The following is a 16,887-nucleotide window of genomic DNA, read 5'->3' as shown; positions in this document are numbered from 1 at the left end:
ACCGTCACGATTTACTATGCAAATTGCGTTCTCGAAGTCTCGCTAGTTGCGATTTAATTACTACAAATTACACGCGTAATGAAAGACAGCCAAAGCTGCGCTACCTATAATTTCGGAATGGCTGATCAGAGCGGCGCGTCTTGTTCTCTCCGCTCTCGGCTCGTTCATCGCCCTCCCGTAGTTCTAAATTCAGAAATGGACTTATTACCTGTACACTTCCGCACGTTTCAGTTCTTCGGCCTCTGGTACAATGACCCGTGTAGCTACCGTCTCATCAAGCTAGTCCACAGATCACTGATTGTGCTGCTGATAGTCCACCTCAGTCTCTTTCAGATGATCGCGTTGTTCTCCGCGAAGCGCAACGTCGACGAGTACACCAACACCCTTTTTCTCGCCCTCACTTACTTCGTTCACATCTACAAGACGCTCGTCTTCATGGCCAAGAACCGGAGCGTCAACGAGATGCTGGATGAGTTTCGCTCGGATATTTGTCGAACGCGAGGACCAGAGGAAGAACATATTTTAGCCAAACATGTACAGAGAGCCAACTGGGCGTATAGTGGAAGAATGATTTTGACTCTGTTCGCTGGATCGATACGCGTCGTTTTGCCCATCTTGATCGGATTTTCCACGGGAAAGCTCGAGCTGCTGCCGTTCGACACGTACTTTTTCAACGTCAAACATTTGGTGCAGTATGCTCTGGTGTACGTTCTGCAGACCCTCGCGATAATCACGGTTATCGTCACCGACGTTTGCCTGGACTCGACGCCCTGCGCCTGCATGATACTGGCCTGCGCACAGCTGGAAATTTGTCGTCACAGAATTAAGCATGATAATATGGTTCTGTACGAGAATAGCGAAGATGGGCCTGGAAGAGGATTTAATGAGGAAATGGCATTGAAAGAATACGTGAAACATTATGTTTTGATACAGGAGGCTGTTCATCGAATACAGTCGGTTTTTATAGCGATCGTTTTGCCGATTTTCTCCTCAGCTTTGTTGACGCTTTGCACTAGTATATTTCAACTTGCTCAGGTAATTCACTTTTTATTGTGTTTAACTACTATTATAACGTGTTACTATGGATCATTTGTAATTTACATTTATTTTTACAATTAATAAATGTTTCAATGCTGATCCTCGTCCTGAGCAATATGACAGCTTAGAGAAGAATCGTTTAGTGCATAGAAAAAATATTTACTTTATATTTGTTGTTTGTCACATTTTGATTCTTTTTATATAAATAACAAAGATTGAACTTTTTCAGAAAAATCATACGACTGGCGAATATTGTTTCATCATATTATATCTTTGTTGTTTACTGGTTCAAACTTTTTCTCTTTGTTGGTTTGGAAATGAATTACAATCGAAGGTATGGAAATTAAAATTTATATATTTATCAATTCTATAATGATTTACTGAGCCATGCGATAATCTTTCTGCAAGGGCGAAATCGTGACTAGTGCAGTATACGAAACTGACTGGACAGTATTGAAACCATGTTTAAAAAAGAGTTATCGGTATTTAATGTTCATGGGCCAAAATAAATTTATTATATCTTTTCATGGTCAATGTACTTTAACTTTGCAAACGTTTATTTGGGTATGTATTTGTTGAATCAATATAATTTAATTTTAAATCTTTAAGTATACAAGTCGGCTTTATAAAAACTTTTTTTTTTCTGATACTTAATTTCAGATGATAAAAACTTCGTATGGTGCTTTTAATCTATTGAAGCAAGTTGCAGATACGTAGTGGCAATAATTTATAATTACATTCTTCAAGCAGAAAACTTTGTACTTCTGAACAAAATTCTTGTAAAACCATGTTAGATTTTTTACGTGTTTAGAATATTTTTTACAAAATGTGTGCGCGCAATCGGATGTATATGTTGTATGTGCATGTTCGTGTATTGATGTACTTTTATTTACAATGAATGCGTTTTAACATTTTTTACCCGATACCGTTTGTATGAAATATTAAAAAAAATTATTAAAAAATAACGGTAATAAAATCGTAGTCTAATTGTAGCTATTGACCATCACATGGTCATTGAATCCGCTGTTGCTATATCATCGTGGATAGTGTACATTGATTTTGAATACATAACAGATAGTGCATCAGTGTATAAAACGCAGGTGCTTACATTAATTGATTCAGCATTATAAAAAAAAATTGCAATGCAACTGTATTCGAACGATTAGATCTTCCCTGGCGACATTACAGCAGCACAACATAGAAACTACGTAGCAAACACCAGCCGCCCAATGCAATAGAACAGCGCCGTACGAAACGTTTACTATGTAAATTGCGCTCGAACTCTCGGCAATGACAATTTAGTACAGTTACATGTCGCATAATACGCATCTAATGAGAGACCGCGCCGAAGCTTCGCGACCTGTAATTTCGGAATAGCTGATCGCGTGCGGGTGGTCTCTTGCTCTCCCGCTCTCACGGCGATCGTTCACCCTCCCATAGTTCTAAATTCAGAAATATGGACTTGTTACCTATGCACTTCCGCACGTTTCGATTCTTCGGCCTCTGGTACGATGACCCTCGAAGCTACGGACTCGCCAAGCTAGTCCACAGATCGCTGGTGGTGATACTGATCGTTCACATGAGCCTCTTCCAGATGATAGCACTGTTCTCCGTGAAGCACAGCGTCGACGAGTACACCAACACCCTCTTCATCGCCCTGACTTACTTCGTCAACATCTACAAAATCCTCGCTTTTATGGCCAAGAATCGAAGCGTCAACGAGATGCTGGACAAATTTCGCTTGGATGTATGTCGAACGCGAGATGCGGAGGAGGAGAGAATCTTGGCCCAGTATCTTCACACGGCCAACTGGACCTACAGTGCGAGAATGATTCTGACTCTGTGCACCGGTGTGATACAGATCGTTGTGCCGTTCCTCATCGGATATTTTACCGGGAAGGTGGGGCTGCTGCCGTTCGATACCTTCTTTTTCAACGTCGAAGATCTGGCGCAGTATGCTCTGGTGTACGCGCTTCAAGCAGTCGCGATAGTCACGGTTGTCATAACCGACGTTACTCTGGACTCGACGCCCTGCGCCTGTATGATACTAGCATGTGCACAGCTGGAAATTTGTCGCTACAGGATAAAGCACGATAACAACGTGATTGCGAACGAGGTAACGGGTGACGGCGAGATGAATAGTGAATGCAAGCCTGGAAAAGAACTGAGAGAGAAAATGGCCTTGAAGAAATATGTTAAACATTACGTTTTGATGAGAGAGATTGTTGATAGGATACAGTCAGTTTTTATATCGATCGTTTTGCCGATTTTCTGTTCAGCTTTGTTGACGCTTTGCTTTAGTACGTTTCAACTTGCTCAGGTGAATCTTTCATGTTTGTATACCTTTTTTATTTTAATTTGCTTGCGCACGATTTTTTTCAGTATATACAGCATATTAATGTTTTTTGTATTATTTGGGATTCTGATATTATAAAAATAGGTGACGCATTATCTCTTCATCACTTGCTTTTTTCCTTTTTTTTTGTTTTTACGTTTTACTTATACATTTCTTTTTTTACAAAAGAAAGTTTTATATCTGTGATTCGATACTATCGATACTTCTTTTACATAATATAATAATGCACATTATTGTTAACACCCCCTTACGAATCATATTGATGAAAATAATTACAAATTTTTCAGAAAAATCAAACGACTGGTGAATATTGTTTCATTATAACGTATCTTTGTTGTTTACTAGTTCAAATTTTTTGCCTATGTTGGTTTGGAAATGAATTACAGTTCAAGGTACGAAAATCGTAAGTTATATTATGTAACTAACCTTATTTTTAGTAAATTGTACATCATTAGTCAATCCTGATAATCTTTTTGAAAGCAGGGCGAAATAGTGTCTAATGCTGTATACGAAACTGACTGGACAGTAATGAAGCCACGTATAAAAAAAAGTTATTGGTATTTAATGTTCATGGGTCAAAATAAATTTATCATATCTTTTCATGGTCAATGTACTCTAACATTGCAAACATTTATTTGGGTATGTGTATTTCATAATAATATAATTTGATTTATGATTCTAATTCAAGTAAGCAATTGTTTTGTAGAAAACTTCTTTTATTTGCTAATTTCAGATGATAAAAGCTTCGTATGGTGCTTTTAATTTATTGAATCAAGTGGCAGATACTAAATACTAACAGTAATCGATAAATACTTCCCTCCATCAATAGTATAAACATACGTTTTTGAACAATCAAAATTGAAAATGTATTTCGTGTAGGTGTTTAGATTTCAAAATTACAACTTTTTGTAAAAAGTCTGTGGAAATATGCCTAAGCGTGTATTATTGTGTATATAAGTATACATGCGTGTGAGTATCTTTATGCAAAGATTTCAGCTTACTTCGATGCGGTGAATTGTGCCATATTATACTCACTGATAAACGTTGATAAGGTCTCAGTCTTTTATTCATCGAAGGGTTTTTATTTAAAAATAATTAAAGAAGTATAATTAAACTCAAGCAAAAAAGAACGATTAATAAAGTTTTAATTATCAACTTATTTTAAATGCAACTTTATAATGACGGTATATCTGTGTAAATTTATCTGTATTCAATGTTGCACCGCATATAAATTAATATATTTTTCTAATTTAAATTTCGTCTCTACTCTTTAGCTAAAGTAGCCCATCCCAAATAAAATAGTCGCGTGATTCATGTTTTATTTTAAAGTGACAGTATTTCGTTCCAAAATTTTGAGCCATGCGCACTCTTTTTGTTTATTTACATCAAATTTACAATATTACAGAGCGTAATGCTATATATTAAAGTATACGACTTAAGCATGGTGTAGTTTAACGAATAATGTGTTACATTAGATACAATACACTCAATGAATGAATATGAAAGCACATAATGATAGCATTACATCTTCCATGAAAATAAAACAACCTTTATCTCCACAAACCATACTCGAACAATTTTGAGTATCAGACGTGCATCGATGCATCTTGTAATCTTACAACTTTTCAACGTACGCACCTATACTAACTGGCAGATTTCCCCTGGCGACATAGGCTGCACAACAAAAATTTAACCGAGAATAGCTCCGCTATCGAGCGCCGTAGAAGGGCGTGGTAGGTACAAGCCATAGTAATTTATTATGTAAATAGCCTCAAAGTCCCGGACAATTTTGTTCAACTATATGCACAGCCGTAATGAAAGACTATCAGAGCTCCGATACCTGTAATCTCGGCATATCCGACCGCAGGTGCCCTGCCTTCTGCTCGGCTCGCTCACCCTCGCGGCAGTTCTAAATTCAGAAATGGACTTGCTACCCATGCACTTCCGCACCTTTCAATTCTTCGGCTTGTGGTACAGCGACTGGCGGAGCTACCGATTCTTCAAGCTGGTCCACAGATCGTTAGAATTGCTCCTGATAGTGCACGTCTGCCTTTTACAGATAATCGCGCTGTTCTCCGTGAAGCACAGCGTCGAAGAGTACACCAACAGCCTCTTCATCGGCTTGACTCATTTCGCCAATATCTACAAGACGGTCGTCTTCATGGTTAAGAACCAGAGCATCAACGAGATGCTGGACAAGTTCCGCTTGGACATCTGTCGAGCACGAGGTCGAGAAGAGGAGCAAATCTTGGCGAAGTATCTGCACAAAGCCAACTGGACCTACAGTGCAAGGATGATTCTCACTCTGTTCTGCGGTTCGATAAGTATCGTCGTGCCGATTCTGGTTGGGATATTTACGGGTAAGCTGGAACTGCTTCCTCTGGACACGTACTTTTTTAACGTCAACGATCTGAAACAGTGGACTTTGGCGTACGTTCTTCAATCACTTACGGTAATTACTGTTGTCGTGACCGATGTCTGCTTGGACTCGACTCCCTGTGCCTTTATGATACTGGCCTGTGCACAGCTGGAAATTTGTCGTCACAGGATAAAGCATGATAATATGGCCTCACACGAGATTGGTAAAGATGTGCCTAGAAAAGGATATAAGGAGGAAATGGCATTAAAAGAATACGTGAAACATTACGTTTTGATAAGGGAGGTAGTTTATCAAATACAATCCGTTTTTATATCGATCATTTTGCCAATTTTCTGCTCAGCTTTATTGACGCTTTGCACCAGTATATTTGAACTAGCTCAGGTAATTGTATTCTTATTTGTAAGTGTTTTCTTTCGCTTTGCATATAATTTTGTGCATACTATTATTTTGTTTTTAAATTTTAAATGTTTGATTTATAATGGATTTATTTGTATATTTTATTCCATCCTTGGAATGTAGAAAGTGGATTAATCAGAATGATTTGAACATTTTCAGAATTATCACACAACAGGCGAATATTGCTTCATCATGTCATATCTTTGTTGTTTACTAGTTCAAATTTTCTGCCTCTGTTGGTTTGGAAATGAATTACAATTGAAGGTATCAATATCGAAAACTATATGGATATTTAGTTTTTATGAACTCTAAGTTTATTATTATAATAATATACTTTTTGAAAGGGCGAAATAGTATCTAATGCAATATACGAAACTGACTGGACAGTGATGAAACCATGTACAAAAAGAGATTACTGGTATTTGATGTTCATGGGTCAAAATAAATTCATCATATCTTTTCATGGCCAATGTACTTTAACATTGCAAACATTTATCTGGGTATTTGTTTTTCATACTAACTTGTTTTGATGTAATTAATCTTATTTTGTACAAAGTGAGTCGTATTCACATGCTAACTTACTTGTTTTATGATTTCAGATGATAAAGACTTCTTATGGTGCTTTTAATTTATTGACGCAAGTTGCAGATACGTAATAATTATAGACTTCCTTTCAACAAGAAGCCTTTTATAGCCATTAAAAAATGTTACCGTAATGCAAACTTGGATCGCAATGGTCTTGCAGTGAATTTTATATGCAGAAACAAACGGTACAACTTACCGTTACGCTATATTTATTTATTTTATTTATTTATTTTATTTATTTAATATAATAATAATAAGTACGTAATAGTTTAATATATAATATATACGAGCCTTTATTTTATCATTTCACGCGTAGATAATTAAATGTACTTGAATCATAAGAAATACAATTGATTCTAATAATTTAAATCAAATTGTTTTTTATTAAATCGATAACAGTTTTTAATAGTAAAAATTTTTCCAAAAAGTATTTTAATTATATGGATACCAATTAAACCATCCAAATTGTTAACGGCTCGCTCTAACTTAACGTACAAACGTGTTACAGATTGAAATAATCTCGTACATGTCTGTCAGGATGTCGTACATCCTTGACTAATTAGCTAACTATAAAATATTGATCTGTATTGTTACGTATACACATTATAATATTTTGGTCTATCTTCGTACGGTGCTCTTAGAATGTAACTAGTTTTAAAAATATTTACTGGTGAAAACATTTCTTCGTCTAAAATACACCCAAACACTCACACACAAATAAAAACAAAAAATAATAATAATTTAAATATCTAGTAATTCAAATCTTACTTTACAAGTAAATTATAAAATGAGTACCTCTTTTACATAAAAATACACCTTTGTTCAGTGCATGGATTTTTCGTATATAAAAATATTTGAAACCATCCATATTATCAACACATTACGTAGCGGTAGAGTTTTATTTAATCTGAGATCAAGACTTTTGACGAATTTCCATTACAGCAATAATTCTGCTAAGCCACGCATTTATGCAATTTGGCATTTTATGATCACTGCGACGCATCCGCTCTGCGTACTGTAATCTCAGAATAGCCAACCGCGCGCGTTTTGCTCCTCGGCTGTCTTTCACCCTCGCGATTCTAAATTCAGAAATGGATTTGCTACCTGTACACTTTTCAGTTGTTCGGCTTGTGGTACGATGACCCGCGAACCTACCGACCCGCCAAGCTAGTCCACAGATCTCTGGTGGTACTGCTGATCATCCACTTCAGTCTCTTTCAGATGATCGCGTTGTTCTCTGTGAAGCGCAGCGTCGACGAGTACACCAACACTCTCTTCTTTGCCATGACTTTTTTCGTCCACATCTACAAGATGCTCGTCTTCTTGGCTAAGAATCGTAGCGTCAAAGAGATGCTGGACGAGTTTCGCTCGGATATCTGTCGAACGCGAGGTCCGGAGGAGGAAAATATCTTGGCCAAATATGTGCGGAGGGCTAACTGGATCTACGGAGCCAGGATGATTCTCACTCTGTTGTGTGGTTCAATACGTTGTGTCTTACCGATCTTGATAGGACTTTCTACCGGAGAGATAGGCGAGCTACCCTTCGGCACGTACTTTTTCAACATTTCCGATTCGCTACAGTTCACTTTGGCCTACGTTCTGCAGACACTCGCGGTAGTCGCGGCTGTAGTCACTGACGTTTGTTTAGACTCAACGACTTGCACCTGTATGATCTTGACTTGTGCACAGCTTGAAATTTGTTGTCACAGGATAAGGTGTGATAATTCGAATAAGGCTGTCGATGCCGATTCTGATATTGCTGAGGTGTTTATCAGAAAGGATAAAGATGAAAATTGTTTCAAAGAATATGCGAGACATCACATTACGATACAGAAGATAGTCCAGAGAATACAGTCTGCTTTTATACCGATCGTTTTGCCAATTTTCTGTTCGGCTTTGCTGACCCTTTGCACCAGTATCTTTTAAATACTTAAGAAATTATTAATATAATATACCGTTATAGAAGCCTATTAATTGTGAATGGAATAATTACTCACAAAAGCATCGTTATCATGTTTCGGAACTTTTCCGAAAAATCATAGCGTTGTAGAATACTGCTTTATCACAATATATCTATGCTGCTTACTATTTCAAATTTATTGTTTTTGCTGGTACGGAAATGAAGTGCAATTGAAGGTAGGACTATAATAAAAATATAAACATCAATTCATCGATTTATATCTGAATGATCTGTCTAAAAGGGTGAACTAGTGTCCGATGCCATATGTCAAACTGACTGGACTACAATAAAACCGAGCACGAGAAAAATTTTTTGGTACATTATGTTTATGGGTAGAAATAAATTGGTGATATCTTTTCATGGACAATGCGCTTTGACTTTGCAAACATTCATTTGGGTATTCATAACTACTATTAATTGAATTAAAAACGACTTATTTTACATCATTTACATCGATTTTTACATTTATTACAGATGATAAAAACATCATATGGCGCTTTTAATTTGTTGAAGCAAGTTTCGGATTCAGAATAACAGCTCGCCAGAGTTTGAACGCATCAATCACGCGAGTTTTCAATTTCATAATATTTTGTGAAAGTATGTGATATGTTAACGATATTATTTATAGATATATCCATCCAGCGAGATCTATATAATTTATATAAAGACTTGATATTGTAAAATATGATATAGGCGGATGTGCTAATGGAAACTGATAATAGAAACATATATAATAAATAAGTGTATGACTTAAATGTGTCTTAAATCTTAATTTGTGGAGCATCGGACAGCTATTTTTCAGAGCTTCTTGCGCTAACTTCAAAAGTGATCTTATCGTAATGCACCGCAATGTTGAGATTGATGTTTCTAAAGATATAGCTTCGTAAATTTTTCGTCTTATAAGTGAAGCTTATAATTAAAAAAGGTTGTGCTGGGCAACGCATTATTGTTTTTGTAACAATGGGTACAACAGCTAATTTATAACAGATACATCAGAGTAATTTAGTGAAGATATAGATGATTACTTGGTTCTTAACATCCATCAGTATAGTTGGTTGTATACACGAAGGCACTAAAAACTTTTTGTGTCCGTAGAGATAGTAAACATAATTTCGACTATACCGAAATACCTCAACTATATATTGAAATCGTCTATCTGTGCAAATTAGATTTTGATGTTCAAATTAGTTTAATTGTATGCACGCTTAATAAAATACCGCCCAATATCTTGGTCTGGGTGAAATTGGATAACATCCGATTACGTAATTTATTCCTTACCTATTCAGTCCCTCCTCTTTCAAAGTCATCTAACACTCCGAAATGGACGTGTTCCTGATACAATTTCGCACTCTCTAGTTCTTCGGCTTCTGGTACAAACATCCATATAACTGCCGATTTATAAAGTCGCTCTATAGATTGTTAATAGTGCTGGTGGTCGTGCACCTCACTCTCTTTCACTTAATCGCATCATTATCTGTAAAACAAAGCATTAACGAGTACATGAAGATCCTCTTTCTCACCATTATTTTGTTTCAGTTGCTTGTGTTTAATTCTTTGACAATAATGATATAATATCATAGATATAAGACAGATTTCATTTAGTTTAATTGGTACAATCGTGTAGTGAATTATTTTATATAATTGTTTGATTTTTTAAAGTTTGGAAATATTCGAAATACTGAAATGATTTCGCACAGATTCTTTTTATAGCAAAACTTCAGGAATGCGAAACTCTAAATGGTCTTACGTGTTCAGCCAGCGATAAGTTCGTAGTCGTAGATTCAGTGAGTGATTTGTGTAACTACGGTGCGGTTAGCTGCAAACAATGCAGAAATTAAAATTTTACTTTCGTAATTATGATCGTAGCATTTATGTTTTTTATTTCGAATAAAATATTTTTGGCATACGTTATAACAGAAGCAAGTAAAAAAATAAATTACTCATGTGAAGTTCAGTTACTTTGCTGTATCATTACTATATTATAATATATTTTTTATCTTTCAAATAAATGCCACATTTGCATACATTAGTTTACTTTTTTGTACTTAAGTTTGCATGTTCACACACAAAGTTAGATAAAACGTTTAATCAAAGTCCTACGGAAGTCATCACATTGAATAAGATACAGTATTTGTTTTACAACTATGAAGTTACATGGGAAGAAGCTAGGCTAATCTGCTCAGGATATGAATCCCAACTTGCAACTCTAGATACTGTAGAGCAAGCACTTTCTATTACAAAGCAAACGTCAGAGAGTAGCTTAGGTAAACTGGACATATAAATACTTTCATACTTTCTTAGAATAATGACAATAGGTTTATTAAAAAGAGTTTTATTTTATAGCTGATGAAGAATTTTGGATAGGTTCAAAAATGCATTCGAAGGGTTTTTGGATTTGGATTTCAAACAATAAGAAGCTGATGCCTAATGAATTTTTCCGACAAATAATTATGTCACCTAGTTATACAAATACATCTTCAGAATCTGACTTTCGCTGTCTTACAATATTCCGCAGAAATCATAGTATTCCATTGTTTAGTCCACTGCGTTGTCGGGAACAACGACCTTTCATCTGTCAACGAGGCATGTAGCTTTTGATGTGTTTTAAACATTTCTTCTTAAGTATTGCCTGAAATGAAACAAATTGTCTTACAATTCAATATAAGCGTAGATGAACTTCCGTTCGAATCACAGATCGAAGATTTATTCACCGTAAAAATAGAGAATAAAGATTTTACGCTCTTTTCGGCAAAACTTACGTGGCTGGAATCTGTCGTACAGTGTCGGCAGCGAGGACTTCAGATAGCAGAAGTTTCATCCACAGCCGAAGCCCAGCTACTGGCGATCAAAATGATTAAAGCTAGACCAAGTAATTGTCATGATACCATTAGTATTATGAATGATGAAAAGTATAAGTATATCATTACATAAGCGAAATTTTATGTATTCAACAGGATCAATCGAAAATGCTTGGATCGGCGGTTACGTGAAAGATCGGCTTTGGAAATGGTTACCAACCGGGAGTGATATAGCCCGCAATCAAATGTGGTATGATGAAAATATGATTTCTGGTGAATGTTTGTTATTGGATAGGCACGTTTGCAAATTTCCAATGTACGTGAGCACTAAGTGCAATCGAAAGCGGAATTTTTTGTGCCAAACACGTAAACAACTCGATATATTATTTCAAATCAAGACTATTACGATTTTTCAATAGTAGTAATTTATCTGATTTCAGCTGTAGAAAAACTAGTGCGATTTGAACCAGTAGCAGTTTTTGTCGACATGTGCCAATATTGGATCAGCTTCAAACCACAAAAATGGCTTGACGCAAGCCAATCTTGCACAAAGCTCAATGCAACGCTTGCAGTTATAGATTCGTTAACAACGCTGAATCACATCACCAATATAATGATCGATAATAGAGGAAGTACATAACTTATTTTACCTGTTCTTGATATTTAATTTTTAATAGTTGCTAAAAAGTTCCGATTGATAAATGCAGATTATAATAACAGACCTGCAACATATTTGGATCGATGGAAGGAGACGATACGAAGTCACAGAAGATAGAGTCAGCGATGGCATATGGTATTGGAATAGTTCTGGAGTAAGAATTCCAAATTTAAAGGAAAGTTTCATACCGTGGTATGAAGACCCTCGACTTCGAGAGAATAATACCGATTGCTTGAACATGGACAGAGAAAATTTTGATGTCCCTATTGTTTATGGCCTTGACTGTAACATCGAACAAACATATATTTGTCAAAAAAGTAAGTTGTAATTATCTTCTTAATGCAGTTTTAGAATATTAAATTGAATACATTTTGGATATTTTTTAGGTACGGTTAGTTGCAATCAAATTAAGACCAAGAATGTCTTTAACTCTTCGTATGGAAGTACTGAAAATCCGAATGAAAAATTTTTGTTGAATTTGAAAGGTGAGTGTAGCACAGTTTAAATAATATTAAATTTAAAATTTATATCATCAATTATCCTTTTCAGATAATTCAAATATACAACCTGAAAATGTGAAGTCAAAGACCGATAATCTTTTAAACAATAACCCTACAAATAAAACAGTTTACGATTTTCTTACATCAACAAATTTCAGTACTGTGACAGAACAAAATTTTAAGCATGAATTAGATATTGAGAATAGCACTTTATCAGATAATTATACTGAAAATGATTTGAGTATATCTGCCAGATTTTTACTAGATGATTTCATCAAAAGAAAACAATCAAATCACGCCAATATTAATCGAGAAACTACTACCATATCGATTCTTGGGTTCAAAGACATAATTGAGCTTATGGCAAAAAACGTAGGTGAAAATAAAAATTTATCAAATATTCTATTGTCAAATACTGAAGGAAATGAGTCCATACAAAATTCATTAGAAAATATTGATATGGAATCATATGATAAAATTGATAAGCAATTGCAAATACTTCTCAACGACAGTATTTCAAAAATAGTACAATCTAGCATAAACAAAAATTTAAATAAATCTAATTCTGTGCCAAGTAGTACATTTACAACACCAATTCCTAAAAACTTGTCTAAGAAAAAGTTTTTAAATAATACATTACAGACAGACAAAAAGTTACGTATTCTACAACCATCTAAGTTACCTGTTAGTTCATCTAAAAAAGTTGCGTCGCTGAAGTCTGAAGGTAACCAGTACAAAACGATTAATCGATCTGAAATTCATAATGATGATGCAAACAACATGTATAATCTCGGCGAAATAATGAAAAGCATGTTCAGTCCTCGTCGGCATCCAAGCTCGAAAATTGACAATATGCATACTACGCGTAAAGAAAAAGATTTGATGTTGGAAACGTCTACGACTGAAACAAATTTCAGGCTTTATAATGTAAAAACCAGTGCTTATAAGAAGAAAAATTTCGCTCATAGAAAAATGTATTCATCTAAAAATACAATACAATCAATACGTAAACCTAGTAATAAAAATAGAGACAAAGTAAATGTTACCGACATAGTAGATGCTCTTAAAAATGATTTTGATAAATATAACAGTAAGCCATTGTCTCTAGGAATTAGGAATGATATGCCATTTATTGGAGTTAAAAAAAATGTAAAACCTTGGAATGCACTTCTGCAGCATGTATTTCAATCGCTCAATAATACCAAAATTAATATCAATAATAAAACAGCAAGCTTGCACATTAAAAACTACTCATAAAACACTAATAAAAATTTCGTTAAGAATAAATCAAAAGTGGAAGGATTATTACGTGGAAGACACTTAGCATGTACTATACGTTCTTTAATAGTTTTTATATAACATTACATTTTGATTTAATTATGTACTTTTTGCTAAATGCCTTATAAAATTTATAATATAGTCAATGTCAAAGTGGTCGTATTCACTATCTACATCTATTGGCTATTGTGAAAATCTATTGGATATTGCGAAAAGATTCAGTGGTCAAGCAAAGAACAATACTATTGGATGGAAACAGAAGTGTTATATCAAAAGACTATATCAAAACATGACAGGCCAACCCTTTCTACTCGATCGTCTCAGGGCCATTACTTAGGCCATAGAACTTTCAAAATGATAGAAGAGTTTAAATTGTTCATATTAAATCTGTATAAGAAATCATATTCTATGTAAATGTATTTTTGTGAATAATATAGAACTGATGTGATACGAATAATTAATTAATTAATATTAAAGCCAGCTATAGTGTAGTATTTGATTCTTATGTTATACTAATGCACGCAAGAATTATAAAATAAAGACATTATAAAATATATAATGCAGAGATAATGCGAGTTCCTTAGCTTAGAACTTACATTTTCATTAATCCAAGTAGTTTTCAAATGCACCTAAATGCATAATCCTTCTCATCGGCCGCATAGAACTGGCTCAACTGCAAAGATACTACTGCTCACCAACTTACTCTGATACATTGTCTCTCTCTCTCTCTATATTAATTTTCTCAATATATTGTAATGATACATAATTTGCAAAGGCTTACTAACAGATGTAGCGACTGTCCCGGCGCAGTTAGCGAAGCGAAACAGCCCCCGCCATAAAGAGTCGCTTTCGACAATGAACCCTATGAGGGAAAATTGTACCTTGTTGCTCGTGAATACATAGCTAAACGTATCTGTCGTGAATCGTCTCGTCATTTGAAGCAATTACGCATGTATAATACAGCGACGAGATGGATATGACTTTGCATTATTCAGGAGATATATACAATAAGACACAGTATACTGCTATCGACTTCTCAATAAGTTTCGCAGACTCGGAATCACTCCTATCTTTCTAATACATTTTTTGATTTTTAATGTACGTGAATAGTTAGACTTAATGCTAGCAATATTAACTTTATTACATCAACGAAGATATTTGTAAAAATATTTATGATTTAAAATTATTAATTTTGATAAGTGTTTATTTTCATTGTATAAATATGAATATTGAGTATAAAGTGAGATTTATCAGTTGTTCAGATAAGCAAATTTGATACATAAAACAATGGATATATTACCCTTGAATTTTCAAACTTGCCGAATGTGCGGTATGTGGTTCGAAAGCAACAGCTACTACCTACCAAAAATGATCTATCGACTTCTGGTATTCCTAATCATCTTTCAATTCACACTGAGTCAAATCATCGAATTGCTAACGATGCACGGCAGTGTGGACGATTTCACGGAGGTGCTCTTCCTGACGCTCACCTTCGTCGCTCTTTGTTTGAAAGTCCTGAATTTCACGACTTGACGCAACGAAATGGTCGACATGCTCGACGACTTTCGGACACCTATTTGCTTAGCCAAGTCACCCGAGGAGAAGGACATAATTCAAAAGTGTTCGAAAACCACCAAGAAGATTTTCTTGTCCATCATGAGTCTGTCGCAGTCAACCGGCCTCGTGCTCCTCGTCATACCATTTTTGACTTCTGAAACTAGAGAAATTCCTTTACCTTTCAAGTCCTATCAGCCCTACGAAATAAGCAGTGCAACTAATTTTTGGATCACCTATGCTCTGCAAATTTTTGCGGCCATTTATGGAGTTTTGTTGAATGTGTCCATGGATACGCTGGTTTACGGATTCATCATTATGGCCACTGGTCAGTTTGAAATCAATTGTTACAGACTTGAGAATTCCACGTGTTCGATGAGGGACTGCATTGAACATCATGTGTTGATACAAGACATCGTCTACAAAATTCAACATTTCTTCATTTATGTCGTAGTACCGCTTTTCCTTTTCAGTCTTGTGACGCTGTGCACTAGCATCTTCCAAATGTCCCAGGTAATTTTTTAAATTTTGTTCTATACGATTTCAAAATTTATATTTCTATAATGATAGTAATTATTCATGTTAATTAACAGAAACAGGTTGCTAGTTTTGAATTTCTGTCTCTTACCATGTATCTTGCTTGCATGCTGTGCCAAGTATTTCTTTATTGCTGGTTCGGAAATGAATTGGAATTGAAGGTAACTATATAAAGCATATAACTTTTTAATGAAGCTAAATGAAAATAAACTCATAATTAAATGACATTTTCAGAGCAATGCTGTCGCAAATGCCATTTACTGCAGTGCATGGACAGATTTCACCAGACGAGAAAAGAGGAACATATCGTTTATCATGCTATCTGCAAAAAGTGGTTCAAAAATTTCTTATCACGGGCAGTGCAGCTTATCAATAAGCACATTCGCATGGGTAAATCGATCATAGTCTCTTTTAGATGTTGCGCTGAATCTTTCGAATTAAAAACAAATAATCAAATTTTAATCTATAATAGATTGTGAAAACGTCCTATGCTTCTTTAAATCTATTACAACAAGCCTCGTCAGATAAGTGAATTATTGTATGTTCAGAAAAAGATGTCTTGGTCTATGAAATCGAATAATATATTTTTATTGTAGACTACACGAAATGATTTTTGTTACGTAGTATTTTTTATGTTCATACTTCATGATTTTTATTAAAAAAAGAAACCGATCGTGTTAACGAAAATCGTGTTAAAAGAAGACTGCTGTCAAAATTAACGTTAATTTAGATCTCAAATAGTTATTAAATTTAGGTAGCTTTAAAGCTCCAACTCAACTCCGATCACTAAAATCGCAAAACACATACTCTGCGAACATCTTGAACAATTAATCTCACCATTTGTTTG

The 16,887-nt window shown here is 35.0% G+C and overlaps 3 protein-coding genes and 2 pseudogenes across 5 annotated transcripts; all 5 read left to right on the top strand.

Annotated features, from left to right (window-relative positions):
• The first annotated feature begins 195 nt into the window (after positions 1-195).
• Or117 (odorant receptor 117) lies at positions 196-1,755 on the top strand. Its single transcript, NM_001190601.1, has 4 exons — positions 196-1,035; positions 1,268-1,372; positions 1,447-1,602; positions 1,699-1,755. Exons 1-4 carry the CDS (start codon positions 196-198, stop codon positions 1,753-1,755), a joined length of 1,158 nt encoding a protein of 385 aa, NP_001177530.1.
• A 713-nt stretch (positions 1,756-2,468) lies between these two features.
• On the top strand, positions 2,469-4,190 carry Or118 (odorant receptor 118). Of its 2 annotated transcripts, NM_001190602.1 has the most exons (4): positions 2,495-3,358; positions 3,682-3,786; positions 3,878-4,033; positions 4,128-4,190. In NM_001190602.1, exons 1-4 carry the CDS (start codon positions 2,495-2,497, stop codon positions 4,188-4,190), a joined length of 1,188 nt encoding a protein of 395 aa, NP_001177531.1. The 2 variants fall into 2 exon arrangements, with proteins under 2 accessions (XP_031786755.1, NP_001177531.1); XM_031930895.2 differs by lacking the exon at positions 4,128-4,190 and having other exon boundaries at positions 2,469-3,358; positions 3,682-3,797; positions 3,878-4,013.
• Positions 4,191-5,218: 1,028 nt separating this feature from the next.
• Or119 (odorant receptor 119) lies at positions 5,219-8,683 on the top strand. Of its 2 annotated transcripts, none has more exons than XM_016985517.3 (4): positions 5,219-6,155; positions 6,330-6,434; positions 6,515-6,670; positions 6,770-8,683. In XM_016985517.3, the coding sequence occupies exons 1-4, from the start codon at positions 5,316-5,318 to the stop codon at positions 6,824-6,826; spliced, it is 1,158 nt and encodes a 385-aa protein (XP_016841006.1). In that variant the 5' UTR covers positions 5,219-5,315; the 3' UTR covers positions 6,827-8,683. The 2 variants fall into 2 exon arrangements, with proteins under 2 accessions (XP_016841006.1, NP_001177532.1); NM_001190603.1 differs by having other exon boundaries at positions 5,316-6,173; positions 6,770-6,826.
• On the top strand, positions 7,847-9,249 carry Or120PSE (odorant receptor 120 pseudogene; annotated as a pseudogene).
• On the top strand, positions 15,237-16,572 carry Or121PSE (odorant receptor 121 pseudogene; annotated as a pseudogene).

This window comes from Nasonia vitripennis, chromosome 5 (assembly GCF_009193385.2).
Source record: "Nasonia vitripennis strain AsymCx chromosome 5, Nvit_psr_1.1, whole genome shotgun sequence".
NCBI classification, from domain to species: Eukaryota; Metazoa; Arthropoda; class Insecta; order Hymenoptera; family Pteromalidae; genus Nasonia; species Nasonia vitripennis.
The sequence above is the reverse complement of the archived record's forward strand: the minus strand, read 5'-3'. Positions and strand labels throughout refer to the sequence as shown.